Source organism: Battus philenor, unplaced genomic scaffold (assembly GCF_028537555.1).
Source record: "Battus philenor isolate CCGP_79_NKW_IND1 unplaced genomic scaffold, ilBatPhil1.0.hap1 SCAF_1, whole genome shotgun sequence".
Classification (NCBI taxonomy): Eukaryota; Metazoa; Arthropoda; class Insecta; order Lepidoptera; family Papilionidae; genus Battus; species Battus philenor.
In genome coordinates this window covers 13,181,648-13,197,482 of record NW_027181661.1, presented here as the reverse complement: position 1 = coordinate 13,197,482, position 15,835 = coordinate 13,181,648, and the positions used below count along the sequence as shown (strand labels likewise).

At 30.6% G+C, this 15,835-nt stretch overlaps 1 protein-coding gene across 3 annotated transcripts in view; it reads right to left on the bottom strand.

Moving 5' to 3' along the window:
- Nucleotides 1-15,835, bottom strand: part of Sh (Potassium voltage-gated channel protein Shaker) — a 126,785-nt gene that overhangs the window by 60,428 nt on the left and 50,522 nt on the right. For 2 of the 3 annotated variants that reach the window (XM_068762990.1, XM_068762826.1), the window contains exon 1: nucleotides 35-144. The exons of the other annotated variant lie outside the window; for it this stretch is intronic. In XM_068762990.1, coding sequence (XP_068619091.1) covers nucleotides 35-144 — 110 coding nt within the window. Of the gene's footprint in view, nucleotides 1-34; nucleotides 145-15,835 lie in introns of those variants that run through there. 3 annotated transcript variants of the gene reach the window in all.

Genomic DNA, 15,835 nt, shown 5'->3' with positions numbered 1-15,835 from the left:
GACAGTGTTCTGAAATTAAAAATATTAAACTTACGCTTCGGTATTGTCATCTCTGGATTCGGAGCGTTCGGTGTTTGCTTGGCCGCGCCGATGTCTCGCGCGCTGCTCGTCGCCCAGTCCGTAGAGGCCGGCCACTGCCGCCATGATGTCGTCACTTCCTTCACACCATCACCCGCGATCACAGTTGAATAACCATCAGAGGCTGAATGGTATCAGGAGCGCGACTGACATCTCGTACGGTGTTAGGGAATCGCAACAGCTTAGCCTAACGCGGTAGCACCTCGCATTACTTATTCTAAGACGTTATTTATACCTAATTCGAAAAATTTGGACGCCTTCATTGGTATTTTCTAAGGATCACAATTTTATTATTGTTTCACGTCATAAGTTTAATTGGGAATCTAGATTTAACTTAACTAATATATTTTTTTGTTTGCAGTTGTGTGTACAGTGCGCTTGAGTATGACTTTTTTCCACTCTGCTCTTCATGCGGTATCAGCATCTGTTTAAAAAAAAATTCTATTGTTCGAATAAAAAAATAATTAGTCTTATCCTTACGGTGGTTCCCATTCTATGTTTATTAGTGAATCATTAAACCCTACAAATTGCATAAGATATTGCATACTTATTTACTTCGAGGAATCGCAGATTATAGAAATTTGAAAAAATAATAGTAATAAAAAATATGGATTAACATTAATATCTAGCAGCTAGATGCTGTAAGTTTTTAGGCTGCTTGAAAGGTTAGTTACATTTCTAATTAAAAGATTTTGATGTGGGAAGGTCCAGAAAAAAATTACATATAAATAGGTTCATCATATCTTCCTATCCTATTTTTCTGTATACTGATTGACTACTTTTTTACATTACCCTATCAATTCAAATAATACATAATAATAATTTCCTTAATTAACGTTGAGATTTTGGAAATCTTGTTTGATTTCGTGGTCTGTTTTCAAAATAATGTTTTAAATAGATTTTCAATTATTTTGCTAGGCAATTTGTTTCAAATATGTTCTGATGCACGAACGACATAAACTCAGTGAGACCAAGTGAAAGTTCCGCTAGTACAGTTGTTTATTGTTGTTTGATAAACTTGAATTTAAACTTAGCAACTGTTCAAGACTTTTATTACTTTTCAACTATAACATAGTATTTTGTTATTTAATTTTTCAACATTGTATTGATGATAATGGAACAGTAAGTTATGATTTGAGCTTTGTCTGTTTTTTGTCGGTTCTGTCGTCGTTTCAGCCTTTATACGCCTACTAACGGCCACCCCAAAGATATCAATGAGAGATATCATAATCGCCTCGCTTGTTAGGCGAGATGGCGATCACAATGTCGTATTATGGTAACCAGAGAACATTGCTGCCCATCGCCTGAAAACATGGCTGCGAGCCACTGTAATCCTGCATAAATAATGCAAAAAATATTAGAATGTTTCCTGGAAATCGAACCCGCGACTTACGATCGTAATACCTAGTCTCTACCGCTGGGATACAACTGTCCAAATGGCACGTAACGATATGTATGATAATAATATAATTTATCCTTAGTCTACTTTTACCATGTAACTAAATATATATTTATTACATTACATGACATTTTTATTTAAGTAATTAAAAAAAATAGTTTACGCTATCAGAATGTATTAGTGTGATTCTAATGCATTAGTAGTGTTTTCTTTCGCACGCCAAGACATCATGGGAAGTGGTTTATTCACGATTAAACAGTGATGAGACTTGGATATAAAAGTGTAACACAATTGGTTCGGATTGATTTCCTTATATTTGACAGAGCGCAGTAAATAAGTATTAATGTAGTCTCGTGTCCAATTAAATAAAAATTAATCTCTTTTCAACGCAAGAGGGTAAAGATACTTCACTTTAATAATACTAGTTAAAATGTTGTCTAGTAAGCATTCGGTTCATCATTATTTTCATATATCCACTACTAGATATAAACCTCTTCTATAGATTTCCAATAAGACTGGTTGAAAGCGGCCTTCATCCAGCGTTTTCCGATGAAAGGTTTGTACATACCGATAGCAAATTGGGTAATAATTTTATTATTTTTTCATAAAGTATGGTTACCGTAAACTATGTATATGGTTGATATTCTAGTGTAGATTGAAATTCTTGTGTTAATTAAACTCTGTTTATTCTAATCTGTCTTCAAGCAGTTAATATAATTGTCACATAAGTCTATTGAGATTTTTTGCTTTGAATCATTATTTTTCCTTTTCATTTGTATCGTGTTGTAATAATAATTGGAGTGTACTTGCAATGTATTTCATAAACTTCCGTGAGAGCGCTCTCCTACAATATGAAACGAGTGGATATAAGAATACATTTAGAGTTACCATGACAAATACTCGTATGTAGGACTAATGAACGAGGAGTTTTCCGAAAATACAGAGTTAAATAAAGTATGTATTATCATACATTTGGTAAAAATGCTCATGTTTGTCGGCGCTACGTGTGGTTTTTACGCCTGGCGAGCAACGCTGCCCCACTGCCAGTTCATTGACATTCTAACACGAAAGGGGATTTCAAGTTAGTATATCCAAGAAAATTTCGAACAAAGCGGTAATTTTTTACCTAAACAGAAGATTTAACTTACTTAAAATGTAATAGGATTCATTATTTACATTAACATTAACCGCAAAATTCATATTTATAAATATTTCATGACAATAGTAATTGTGTACTAATGTAATAATGTGTAATAATGGTCTACAAAAGAAACATACAATTTATTTGTAGACTGGCGTCTTGCCTCCATTATGATTTTTGAATGTTACATTTGCGAATGTGTATGACGGCCAAAATGGGGTTAACATGTGCAAACATAGATAAAACTCGAAACTAAAATTGAAGATTATTAAAAAAACATACAAGGGGAGTTTTTCATGGTAGGAATCTGTGGCAAATATACGTATTATTAAATTTAAAGAAGATAATGCATCAAATATTTTCTTTTGTAAAAAAAGTGAATATGTACATTAATATATATTAGGTCTACCGGAAAGTTCTGTCCGCTCCGATTACAATCAGTTTCAACAACTATGCGCATATTCCTGTGACACATATTTGGCTCTCTCTTTTGATCGCTAACAATGTACACACATTTTAGTCCCAAATGAACTAAAACGAAGTTCATTCTTGTTAGTATTAAGTGAGACGCGATCGTGTACCCATGGCTACTGTCAAAGTTCATTTTCGCCACTGTATTTTGTACGAATTCCAACAAGGAAGAAATGCTACAGAAGCGTTTAGAAATTTATTAAAAGTGTTTGGTGAAGGTACAGTTTCTGATAGAACACGCAGAAGATGGTTCAAAAAATTTCATGTAGGTGATTTCGACCTTTCTGATAAGCCACGCTCTGGGCGACCATCTTTGATCGACGACGATACTGTCAAGATAATGTTAAATCAAGATCCTCTTTTTGACAACATCGGAGATTGCGGAAAGGCTTGATTAAGCTGAACAAACCATTTCCGAGCATATTCGGAAACTAGGGTTTGTATGGAAGTATTCGAGATGGGTGCCACACAAATTAAGTAAGAAGAATTTGAATGATCGAATCATCATACGTCCATCTCTGCTTGGACACAACAAAATCGAACCCTTCTTGGACCGGATCATAACTGGTGATGAAAAGTGGATTACCTATGAAAACATCATAACAAAAACCTAATTTAGCCTGAATAAGAGAATGTTGTGTATATGATGGGACATTCGAGGACCAATAAATTTTGAGCTGTTGAAACCAAACGAAAGGCTAAGTTCGGAGAGGTACTATCAGCAATTGGATAAATTAAAAACAGCTCTCTAAGAAAAAAGGTCCGCGATGTTCAATAGGAAGGACATCATACTGCTTCATGACAATGCCAGGACACATGCTGCTTTAGGGACTCGTCAGAAAGTCGCAGAGCTAGGCTGGGAAATTCTGTCGCATCCACCATACTCTGCAGAACTAGCACCATCTGATTATCACTTGTTTCTGCCCTAACGAAATTTCTTGCAGGGTAAACAATTCGAGAACGAAGAAGATATCAGACAAGCACTGGTTCAATTTTTGGCCTCGAGAGATAAGACATTTTTTAAAAATGGGATAAACAAATTGCCATCACGCTGGCAAGAAGTCATAAATAATGATGGCAATTATATTATTCAATAAAGTTTATCCAAAGTATGAAAAAATGTATTCCTTTGTTTCATTCTAAAACGGACAGAACTTTCCGGTAGACCAATATATAAACAACAGCCCAAACAAAAAATAATGAAATGACTTAATTAATCTCTTCGTGTATAGATAGGTGTGGTGTTGAAAAACTATATGGCATGACGAAATAAATATTTATTTTATTTATTTCCACATTTCATTTATTTTGTTTAGTTAAAATTATAGTTTAGAAAATTATATGGTTGTTATATAATGGACTAGTCCAAGAATGTTTAAAAATTGTGAATGTATGTGAAGACTATACCAGGTTTTGAGGTTTTAGTTCTAAGTAAGTATAACCTCTCGACATCAAGAGGGATTGTGGTCAAGTGTCAGCTTATATCTGATAAAAACGTGCGGCTTATATGTACGAGAGATTATTTGAAGAGCTAATAAAAATGAGAACAGAAAAATTTCTCGACTTTTTAATTAGTCTTTAACATAAATATTTTAATAACGTTTACATTTTTTTTACTTACTTAAGTACAAAAGATGTGTACATATATATATATATATATATATATCTGTACACCCACACACACTCATATATATACACACACACACATATATATATATATATATATATATACAATAAACTATATGAATAGCAAAAAAAAAAACAGCACATGATAAATTTTTTTTTTGAAATGTCCAACAAAAAGAAAATTTAGCGTAATTTAAATTACTGCATATGATACTACATTCGCAAAACGCCACAATAGCACTTTGGCTAGTAACTTGAATTAACTAAAAAAAACAATGAGTGTTTATCATTAATGAATATATCTAAAAGTAATGGAATGGATCGGGTACATACAAGAACATACGAGGAAATTGAATAAATTATTTATAATCTTACATAATGATGAACATCTTAAATGTTAATAGCTTACCATTATTTCAGTAAGCGGAAAATACACAAGCTTGTTTATACGCGCCTGTTAAATAAATAGGTATGGGCCTCCCTCAGAGATATCTATGGCGGGAATATTCCATAATCGCCACGCTTCGTAGGCGAGTTGGAAATCGCGCAGTGGTATTATAGTAGCCAGAGGATGCTGCTATCTTCTGGGGACTTTGTGGATAGTGGCAATCCTATTTAATTAATAAAAAAGTGTGAATCATATAAGATTTTATTCCGGGAATCAAATCAGCGACCTGTGATCGCAAGTCTCAGTCTTGTACCGCTGGGCTATCACTGCTCAAGTAATTACAGTACACGAGGTTAATTCATAAACTGTCAACGAGTGTAAAGTATTTAATGTGAAAATATGTAACGAGCAATGAGCTTAAACCATAAAAATGGAAGTTTCTAGCATAATGTAGTTTTATTTTCATTCGAAATTTATTAAATATAATAATTTAAGAAACTGATAATAATAACTTTTCAAGAGACAGTAAAATAATATTTAAGGATAATTAAGAAAATTATTCTTTGATAATAAATTTAAAACAATATTTTAAAATAAAATTTGAATGCTTTTTGTATTTAAAACAAATAGATATAATATGTTTATTTCCGCTGACTATAAATCAATTCACGGTAGCGTTTGCAGTAGCGTAATACTTCGTAGAATACCATTTTGAGGCAACACGATCAATCAATTTAAGCCTTGAATATCTCCTTTAGAAATGCGGTCTCACTAGCATTAACGAGAATATAAGATGTTAGTAAACACAACATTTTTTGCACAAAACGATTATTCATCTGAAATAGTTCTATTCTTCTTCTATTCGTTCAGAAATAAAAAAAATTGAGTAAATATAAATTAAAGTTTCATTGATCTACTTAATCTAAAAGTATCTATACTTAAAATAAAGTTTTGTTTTATTTCAGTTGTTCCGTACGGAACTTAAAAGCATGTAATGGAAAATCTATTTTGTTTGAATATTATAATGACAATGAAATAAATACGTTCTATATTGCAGTTTCTATAGTTTTCACAGATAAATTTTTAGGCGCTTTGGCTACATAAGCTGGTTCAAAAGTTAGTTCGAATTCAAATAGCTTTGAAAATACACTCTGAAAGCTCTTATGTCAAGTCAGTGCCTCCGCAAAAGGAATCAAGCACGTGTCGCTTCAATGAGTAAGTGGGTTGCGTTGATATTGATATTATGAGTGGTGGAAAGAAAAACTTTCCAGTCTCACTTTTGTTACGTTTCTACTATTATTAATCTGTGAGTAATATATATTTTTTACATTTACAGATAGTTTCTTTAGGCACATACACGCAAACTTTAGATGGTAACATGTTAATACATGCAGCAACTACTGTTATTATCATTAAAAAAATGTTTAATGTTGGTATTTAATTTTTAAAATAGCATTAAGAAAAGACAAAAGTAAACATAGTGACCCGGAATTGGACTAGATGACTAATTATTTGTGAATGTCTTTGCTACAATTTTCGTTGTGATTAAGGTGGGTTTTTATTACTAATTTATTAACACTTGACGGACGGTTAATTTGTTCTAATTTTATATTGTACAAAATCTTTTAAGTATATCTTACGTGAACATGAATAGTGGTTTACTGTTGGTGCCTGTTAATGATTTCCCTTTTAAAATTATCAATACATTGAACATTCAAATTAACTTTCCTTTTCAATTTGAAGTTCTATTACAAAAAATTCTAGAAATGTGTAAACAATTCAATGGTTTTATTTCCGTTACGTACTCTCTTTCTAAATGCAATGTATTGCGAAGTGCAAAGACCGCAAACTCACCAGTATTATGGGATTGCTCGGAAAGTAATGACTTGGAGTAAACAACTACAACAGAGTGCTGTTTGAAGTAGTAATAAATGTTTTTAAAGTGTAAAAGTGCTAGCTTCATTTATAAAATGAGTAATGACATACGCATGCACTCATATTTATTTTTAGGATTTACAAAAAAAAATGAAAATCAGTTTTAAGGTAATTTATTTTTAATTTCATAATATTAAACATGTTGATTAACTACATACATTTGTTTCGTGTAGATTATTGACAAATTTAGTCAAATATTCGTATTTTTTTATTTAGCCCAATGCTTAAGTTAAAAGATTAGCTTTGATTTGTAATAGCACAAAAGTAAATCCTTTACACTGCAACTAGTACCGTTCTAGTTGAGTAAATTGAATAAAAATAGGTGATGTATATGATAAACGTTGCAAATCTATTCAGTACAAATTGCCGCAGAATTAATTGATTAGTTTGTTACGCAAGGCTTTAGATCACTCAGACGTGACTGTGGATATTTACCGTCTGATTTAAACAATTTATACATAGACTATATGCACATAAATATTACTCGTTTATTTTCAAGTATTCCCTTTTTGTGTCATATCTTAAAGTAGTTACTAAAATTTGAAGCCTTTATAAAATAATAAATTCTGTATTTATTTATAGTGTTCCACGTCTAAAGTACATTTTGTACATATGTAATGTAATGTTAAAAAATATATACAGAAGTAAAATAAAAACGTAAATGACGGGATTTGCAATTAACTACGGTTTCGTAGAGTGCTACGGCGTGCAGTTACACTCGTATGGCGATGTTGCGTACATAATTGACGAGGCAGAAGTGCTACGAAGTCCTACGTTTGGTATGACATTGTTTTATTTTAATTCGCTACACCTGTGTGGTTTTCCCTACTTATTTGCTGCTTATTATCGTACCTAATAAAATTAATATTCATTTTGCTTAATTTGTATTAAACAAGGTAATAGGATTTTAAAATTCCATTTTTCTGATTGTAGTGTACTAATTTTTTCTCTCTGTGCACACTGTTCATAGAACTTTTACTTTACCTACAAAAAGTATTCGATGATTATGTTGATGCCGTGCCCGCTTCAGTCCATGAACTTGAACTCGTCTTCCAATACAGCGGTGAACAGTTTTGGAGAGATAATGTCTCCTTCTCTGACACCGTTCTGCAACTGGATTAGTTACGAGCTCTGCTTCTTTAAGCTGACGGACATGGTGGCGTTTTCTTACAAGCACCTCAACATCTGGATGGACCGGTAGCCGATCTAACATCTTTGGGGAGACTGCAGCACAACCCCAGTCTCGCCCGAATCGAAGGCTTTCTTATAATATAGTTCACAAACGCTAAGCATAGTGACCGATTATAACTTTTAGTCTTATGGCGCCTATCAACATGAATGAATTAAATGATGTCATAGTAAATTTATCACAATTAACGTTTTACTGTCATCTAAATGATTTCAGTTTTAATTAAATTACTAAGTAATTTCATAAATATCAGATTTTTAATATTCAATTAGAGTTTAGTTATGAATTTAGATATTTGTGAATATACGGATGCCCCAAGCATTATTGATAAGTGTAAATAACGACGGGTTTGATATTTTTCCTGTTTAAAATATTTTTAGAGAGAGTAGTACAAGTTCCCAATTAGTTGGAGACAATAAAATATGCTTATTATTTTAATACAATACATCTTATTTCCATCGCGGCTATAGAAATCTCATTTTAAATAAAAAATAATTATAGAATAATTAAAAGCACATTAATAGAACTATTCATTAAAATAAGTTTTAAATATTCAATTAAGTCAATAGATATTCCCTCGGATTTGGTCCCGTTTGTATTCGGTTAATGTTTCAATGACGTTAGCGGTTTAGGCTTCATTTTCAATGTAGCCAAAATCGAAACTGCTATGCATGCTACGGATTGCTTTGTTCCGTCGGACAGAACAGCTACAGTTTTCGGAATTCTACCATTTTCATTGGGTTATCAAATTTTGAACTAAAGTTAAATGAAAAGGATTAATATGTATAAAGTTTAAAGTTGTGTGTTATAAAGTGTACAGTTTCTAAAATGCAACTTTTTTGTACTATCAAATGTTTATAGTACTAATATTATTTCGGTACATTTTATTCTTTTTTTTCCTTAGTACACCTTCATAACACTTTCTTACTTTTTAGAAATTTAAGAACACGCTACTGCTTTGACACTTTTTTCTTCGTAATACGTTATCAAAAAATAACGTTTCTCTAGTAAAATAAAGTAGGCAAAGAAAGACGTGCTATATCGAATAGCCTCGAGCCGTATTCTTCAATAGAAAACTTTGCATGTGGAACTGATGTGGTAGTCATCGATCTCGTTAATCTGGTACTTTAAAGGTTTCTCTACTTTCCTACAGGCCGCTGTTAAAGAAAATCAATCTAACGGTTCAAAGCGAAAAGTTTTTTTTTTAATCTTGTTACTTCACGAATTTATCGAAGAGGTTAGGGTCACGCTGATTTTTGCCAGTTTCTATCAAAGCTAGTATTGCTGGATATGTAAAAGTGTACTATCGGTACATGGTACAACTGTTTATATTGTTTAATCTAATTAAATTATCTGTACTACCTACAAAATAATAATTAAAAAGGTAAAAAAAAATATTATTTTTAATTTATATACCCACGTAGTCAGAAGAGTAGTAGAACTTACCTATGCAACATTGTAAGTCAAGTACGTGTCATATTAAGTTTTATTAGATTGCTTATTTGATTAGCATAGACATTCTCAAACTAAATAAACTTAAAATTTAGACAAAACATAAATAACTCGTACCAGTTATACACAAAAAATGTATAAAAATAGTTATCTCGTTTCTCTTCATCTGGTTAGTTTGAAGGCTTTGAATGTAATTATCATAATTTTTAGAGTATCTTAAAAATAATAAATTTAGATTGTAATTGCACACAATTATTAATTTACTTCTCCCTTAAATTGCATGAATATTGAAAAATTAAAAATATTACCCGTTGGAAACATAACATAATCTATTTAAATAATACTAAACGTAAATTAAGTTTTAAAATTGAAACTACTCTAAAGACAGCTGTTAAAGATCTTGGAAGTTGAATTGTACTTTGATTGTGATTGTGGTTGAATATTGCTTTCCAGAGACTTATTTTAGTGTGGAATATTAAGGTGCAAGGAATATAAAGGTGCAGCGCAAGATGAAACAGCAATCGTTTTAGAAATAAACTTCAAGATAAATCGTTTGATGAGTTGTAAATTCTTACCTTTTTCTTTGGTCAAGTCAGAAGCATTGTCACCTTGGTTTTGTGTATAGAAATATCATATTTTCATAAAAAAAATCTATATACGTATACACGAATAACCAAAATTGACCGGAAATATTATTAACAAACTCATTCTTTTTAATGTCTTCAAAAGTTAAAATAGAAAGTTCTTGATTAGCTGTAATTATTAGTTTTATTTATCGATGTCAACGATGTATTTTTTAATTATATACATTAGCATACATGTTGATAATTGAATTTACTTTCTTTTCTTATATTATTTTTTTATAAGAGACTTTTAACTGGTTAGGTCTTCGGACGATGGGGGATGAAGATCGCTTCCAACCGGTCCGATTGAAAATCTAAGGTAGTGACACAGAAAGAACAGCAGATGATGATGAAATTGGAATAAATCGATTTCATAAAACTTAATAAACAATAATGTTCCAAATCTCATATACAAATACTCTAATATTGGTAGTATATTATAAATAAGTCACGAAAATGAAAAACGTATATTTCATTTTAAATTGTTTGATATGGCCCATATATATAGTCCAGTTTGACGAGTGATCAAACATAAATCATTAACGGAGATAAGAGAATATATATGGATATTATATATTAAAAAAATTATCTGTTCGTCCAAAAACATATCTCATGTCTGTCTGCAAGTTACTATTTAAATGCGAGCAAGTAATCAAAAAGTTTTAGGATATTACATAATTATGCGAAGTTCTTCCATTAAAGTAGATTCATTTTTATTACCCGGAAGTGGGACACACTCGACAAATTATGATATGGTATTACTTAGACTCAAAGCAAGCAAAATCAGGCGTACTGCTATCTTTGCGTTGGGAATATAGATAAAAATCTCTTTATTTCTTACCTACATTGTGTAATGGGGAGGATTTAAGATAATTTTAATTTATGTATATACAATTTTATGACATTTTTGTGTGAACTACCTTTTTATTTTACCATACAGTCTGTTGTTTTTCCACAAATTGTTTTAACCTATCAACCTAGTAGCGGTCATCTTTTGGAAGCTATCGCGTAGAGGTAACGTATCTATGTAAAACTTTCATTGATTTCGTCAATATCACATTTATTTCAATCACTTAAGATGATGGTTTATCATCGTCCGTATCGTAGTTCGCTGAAAAATTTAAAGGTTTTTAAGAATGACGATTTTCCTAATTTTAGAACCATTGTCGGTGTTGGTAAGAAAGAAACTTTGTTTTCATGCACTTAGTACAGATTCACGAAAAAAGATAATATTTTAGCACACTAGATTTATTAATAAGATCAAATTGTGATGCATATAATGTTCTACTTGATTAATATTATATTAAGGTCCCTTTGTGAGAAACAAAGAATATTGAAATTGGTATGGGTTTCATGAGGAGTCTGTCTTCCAGGTAAATCTGGTGGAGGACCGAAATTTTATGGGCGTGCTTCAACGAGGCGTTAATCAGTTATATTGGTGGCATTACATTTTGGGGTCACTCTTACCCACATTTATACAAAATATGAATGTACATGATATCGCTTGTTTTTTAAAACAAAAGAATCTTTAACAAATGCGAGTTTTTTTTTTATTACAACGTTTCTATTAAACTTCGATTTTCTATTACAATTATTATTTTAAATTGTAATTATTAGTTCTGGTTAAAAGTTATTCACATTCGTTGTAGTATTATTTATTATGACAAAATGTAAAACTCTAAGCGTCTAAACTTTCGACATTATAACATATTATATCATCGTTAAAATAAATAAAAACGTCTTAGTTTTCTATTTCCTGGAGTTCCGCTATAACTTCATTACCTCCTTGGTCTCATTAATATAAAATTAGACAGACAACGAATGATGTATTATAATTTTTAATATATATTGATTGATATCAAAAATTCGTGCTTTATTCACAGTCCTTTATAACCGATATTGTCTTCATAATGCATGCACAATGGTCAATAATCATGCTCGGATTGCATTATTTTGAAAGAAATAGGAAATCATTACTGGTATTTTAATCACTAGAATATTTTATGTAAAAAAGGCACAGACAACTAATACAATGCGAAATGTAAAGAACTGCAAACATCCTGGCAACTAGGGTATTTAATTGTGGTAAAAAAAAAACATTTGTTAAAATTTTATTAAAGGTGTTACATGTGTCATATTGTACACCTATTTTAAGAAATTTTTATAATTTCTCCCGATTTATATTTACGAAAATCATTTAAAATTATTGCGGTTATAGATTTTGTTATAAATATTTTACTAAGATAAAATTTTTAGTAAAATGTAATGCAAAATAGATTCCCTAAAATTAATTTGAACATGTACGGTAACGAGTGTAAAAAATAAGAGAAAGAGGAACTACAAATTAAAGATTAGTATGGATAAATATGAATTCAAATCTGCAAGAGAGTTTTGAAAATTTAAGAGGTTTATACGCATATCTCTTGCCTATTATATTTAAATGCGCCAATTGTATGCGTATAGGAATAACTTCATATTATTAAAAGGATGATTTAACTTAGTAAAAAGTGTAAAAAATTTATACGGTCTAGTTTATGATAATTTTAAACTGATTTATTCGATAAAAAAAATTCTTAGTTGACTATGAGGATAACTGTTTTTATTTCAAATAAACAGAAGTTTAAAGCAAATGGATTGAACCATGATAAATTCACTCACACTTCACAATAAAGAAACCGACGACTTTTACAAGTGACATAAATAAAAAGTTGAAGACCGAATAATTCGGAGCGGAGTAACCGTGCCTCGCTTGCCACAGGACTGACTGCGCGTAGATGCTTACTGTCTAGCCTAGCGCACAGCTATCTGACAACGAACCCTGTAATGTCGTTGGTTGTCTAACCATAAGAGATATATTTATATGTTGGCAAAGACCAAGCTGCGCCTGCTTCATAGTTCATCTACATACAACTTATTCCTTTTGTCAGATGAATGTTCTACCTTGAAATCTCTAGCCGTTTTAAAGACCTATAGAAATCCATTTAAAGTTATCATAAGGTTGCATCGTTCACTTCATTCCCAATTTCACTCAAGTTTTTTAAGTAAAATTTAAATCAGGATTTACCCACAAGAAATTTTATAAAAATATTTTAACATCCTGTTGCGTAATTAACAGGCAACTATTCTCGTGTAGTAAGATACGCTTTAAAGTAATTGTTTTTTGTTTAAATGTATATTTCATTCATTTGTTTTTATAGACTCGTTTCATTTAAAAATTATCTCGAAATAATTTATATTAACTGCTTTTGGCACCACGTATATGACAGTAGACTTCCGTAGACGTAATAAAAATTGTATTTTTAAATTACAATATGCTAACTTTTTTTTTGTAGGACAATTAAAATACTGTGCAACGTACTTGAAGGGTGATTATTTTTTAAAACAACTGTGATTTAATTTCGTCATTTATATAGCCCGACCGGGACCGCTTTACTGCAGTTTATGTAATTAGCTCTCTGTACCTTTCCAGAGGGTACAGTGGTTTTGGTAGCGTAATACAAAATTATTTATTGTTTCCAAATCTTATTCCAGATATGAAGATAGATCTCACTAGCATTTTAATTGCATTTCCTACAGCGCTTCTTCATTAGAATATCTTTATTATGCATTTTCCTGATGCTTTATGCCAATAGCCATCTAGGCACGTTCGTAAATGCCACTCAAAATTAGCTAATTATATCATATTAATAGAAATTTAAATTTTGTGATACAAATGATAAAAAAATATCTATGTTCATGAGAAAATAATTATCTTCAAACTAAATTTAACAACTTTAAATCAGAAAGGTTAATCAATAATCAAGATATCATAACCCATTTCCATCATAATATAGGAAGTAAGGAATTCATGAATTAGTTTAATATGTCATGGTTGAATGTTAACTTTTTAGAACAATACCTACTTTTCTTTAACGACAATTTATCGGACATATTTCAAGGCTCTGGACGATTGCCCTACGGTTTTCCCACAATTGGCGGGATTCCAATTTCACTTAGGGTTCACAAAAAGGCACTATTGGAAAATGCATATATTTAATAAAACGATGAAATTGCCTTTTTTCGTAATACGTACCATACTTATTTATATTTCACACGAGCAGGTTCTGTGAATTAATTTCTTACAAACTATATACTATAGACCATGTTTTTAATAAATTGCATATCTATTTATATTATTTTATAAACGTTAATATTTTAATTTTTAAATGTTTATTTACTTTGCGTCATTATTAAATCTGTACATCGTTTACTTTATGACTCTTAATTTTGTAAACTGATATGTAATTAATAAAACAAACAGAATTATTATCGAACAAAACAAAAAAAAAAAAAAACTTAACAGTTATCTCTAATAACATTTCTGTATTTATTTATGGGAAATGAAGACTTAAAATAGTAGTATGAGTTCTAAGAAATAATTCACAGAGTTTATAAATATGTAATTATACGTAGTAAATAAAATTAAATTTCACGAATACTGCTAGAAGTTACATCCAAACTCTGTCTCATTCAAGTCTCAAAGGTACATCATTGATTCGCAATAAATAAAATAAAATTGGCACTCTTAAATGGGTTGTAATAATAATAATAACAATTGTTGGATTTAATACATTTTTTTATTTTTTGCTTTTCTTAAGTAGTCCGTGATAACGCTGTGTTTATTTATAAGCGAAAGAAAACAGCTTAGTCGGCTGTTTAGCATAAATACCTATTTACTTTGATCCGCTTACAAACGGGAAGTCTTTGGAGCGTGATTACAATGGCTCTGGATTTTATTTTTTTAATAAACTTAATGGAAAAAGAAAATAGTTAATAAGACATTAACGATTTTAAACATTAAAATTTTCCACAAAATTATAAACAAAAACGATATTTCGATTATGTTTCTCAAATATGTAAAGAGGTCTTATAATTTCGTTAACTCCGAAGTCGATCGCAACAAGGTATTATCCACAACATTTTGCGCTGTAAGTAGAAATTAATTCAATAATATTTAAAAGAATAAGAACCATTACTTTATAGTTATGGTTTTCTTAATTATCGTATCATTTATCTTTTCTACTATACAGTACGACATCGCTGGCATAACTTAACGAGAACTCTGCAGCTACTCAGCTTAAAGTTATCTTTTAAAACTAATCAAGATTTTCCTCGTTTCTTAGTGTATTTCTTGATCGCCTAGAGACTTTTACTAAACTTTTCTTAAAGCTAATAATCTTACTTTACTTTAATGACAATGCTGGCGTACATGTACAGAATACAATATATCTTTGAAACAAACATTTTTATATTATTTTGTAATAAATACAATATTCCACTGCATGGTCTGTGTGAACTTAAATATACATCATAAATACAGTTTAGCAAAAATTATAATATCAGTTAAGAAATCTTAAAATATTTATGAATAACATATATATAAATAAAATATAATTTTAAAAGAAAACTAATGAAATTTTAATTGTTCTGTCGGTTGAAATGTGGATGCTATTGAAATTTGTATAAACGTGGGTGCATAATATCATTCGTAACT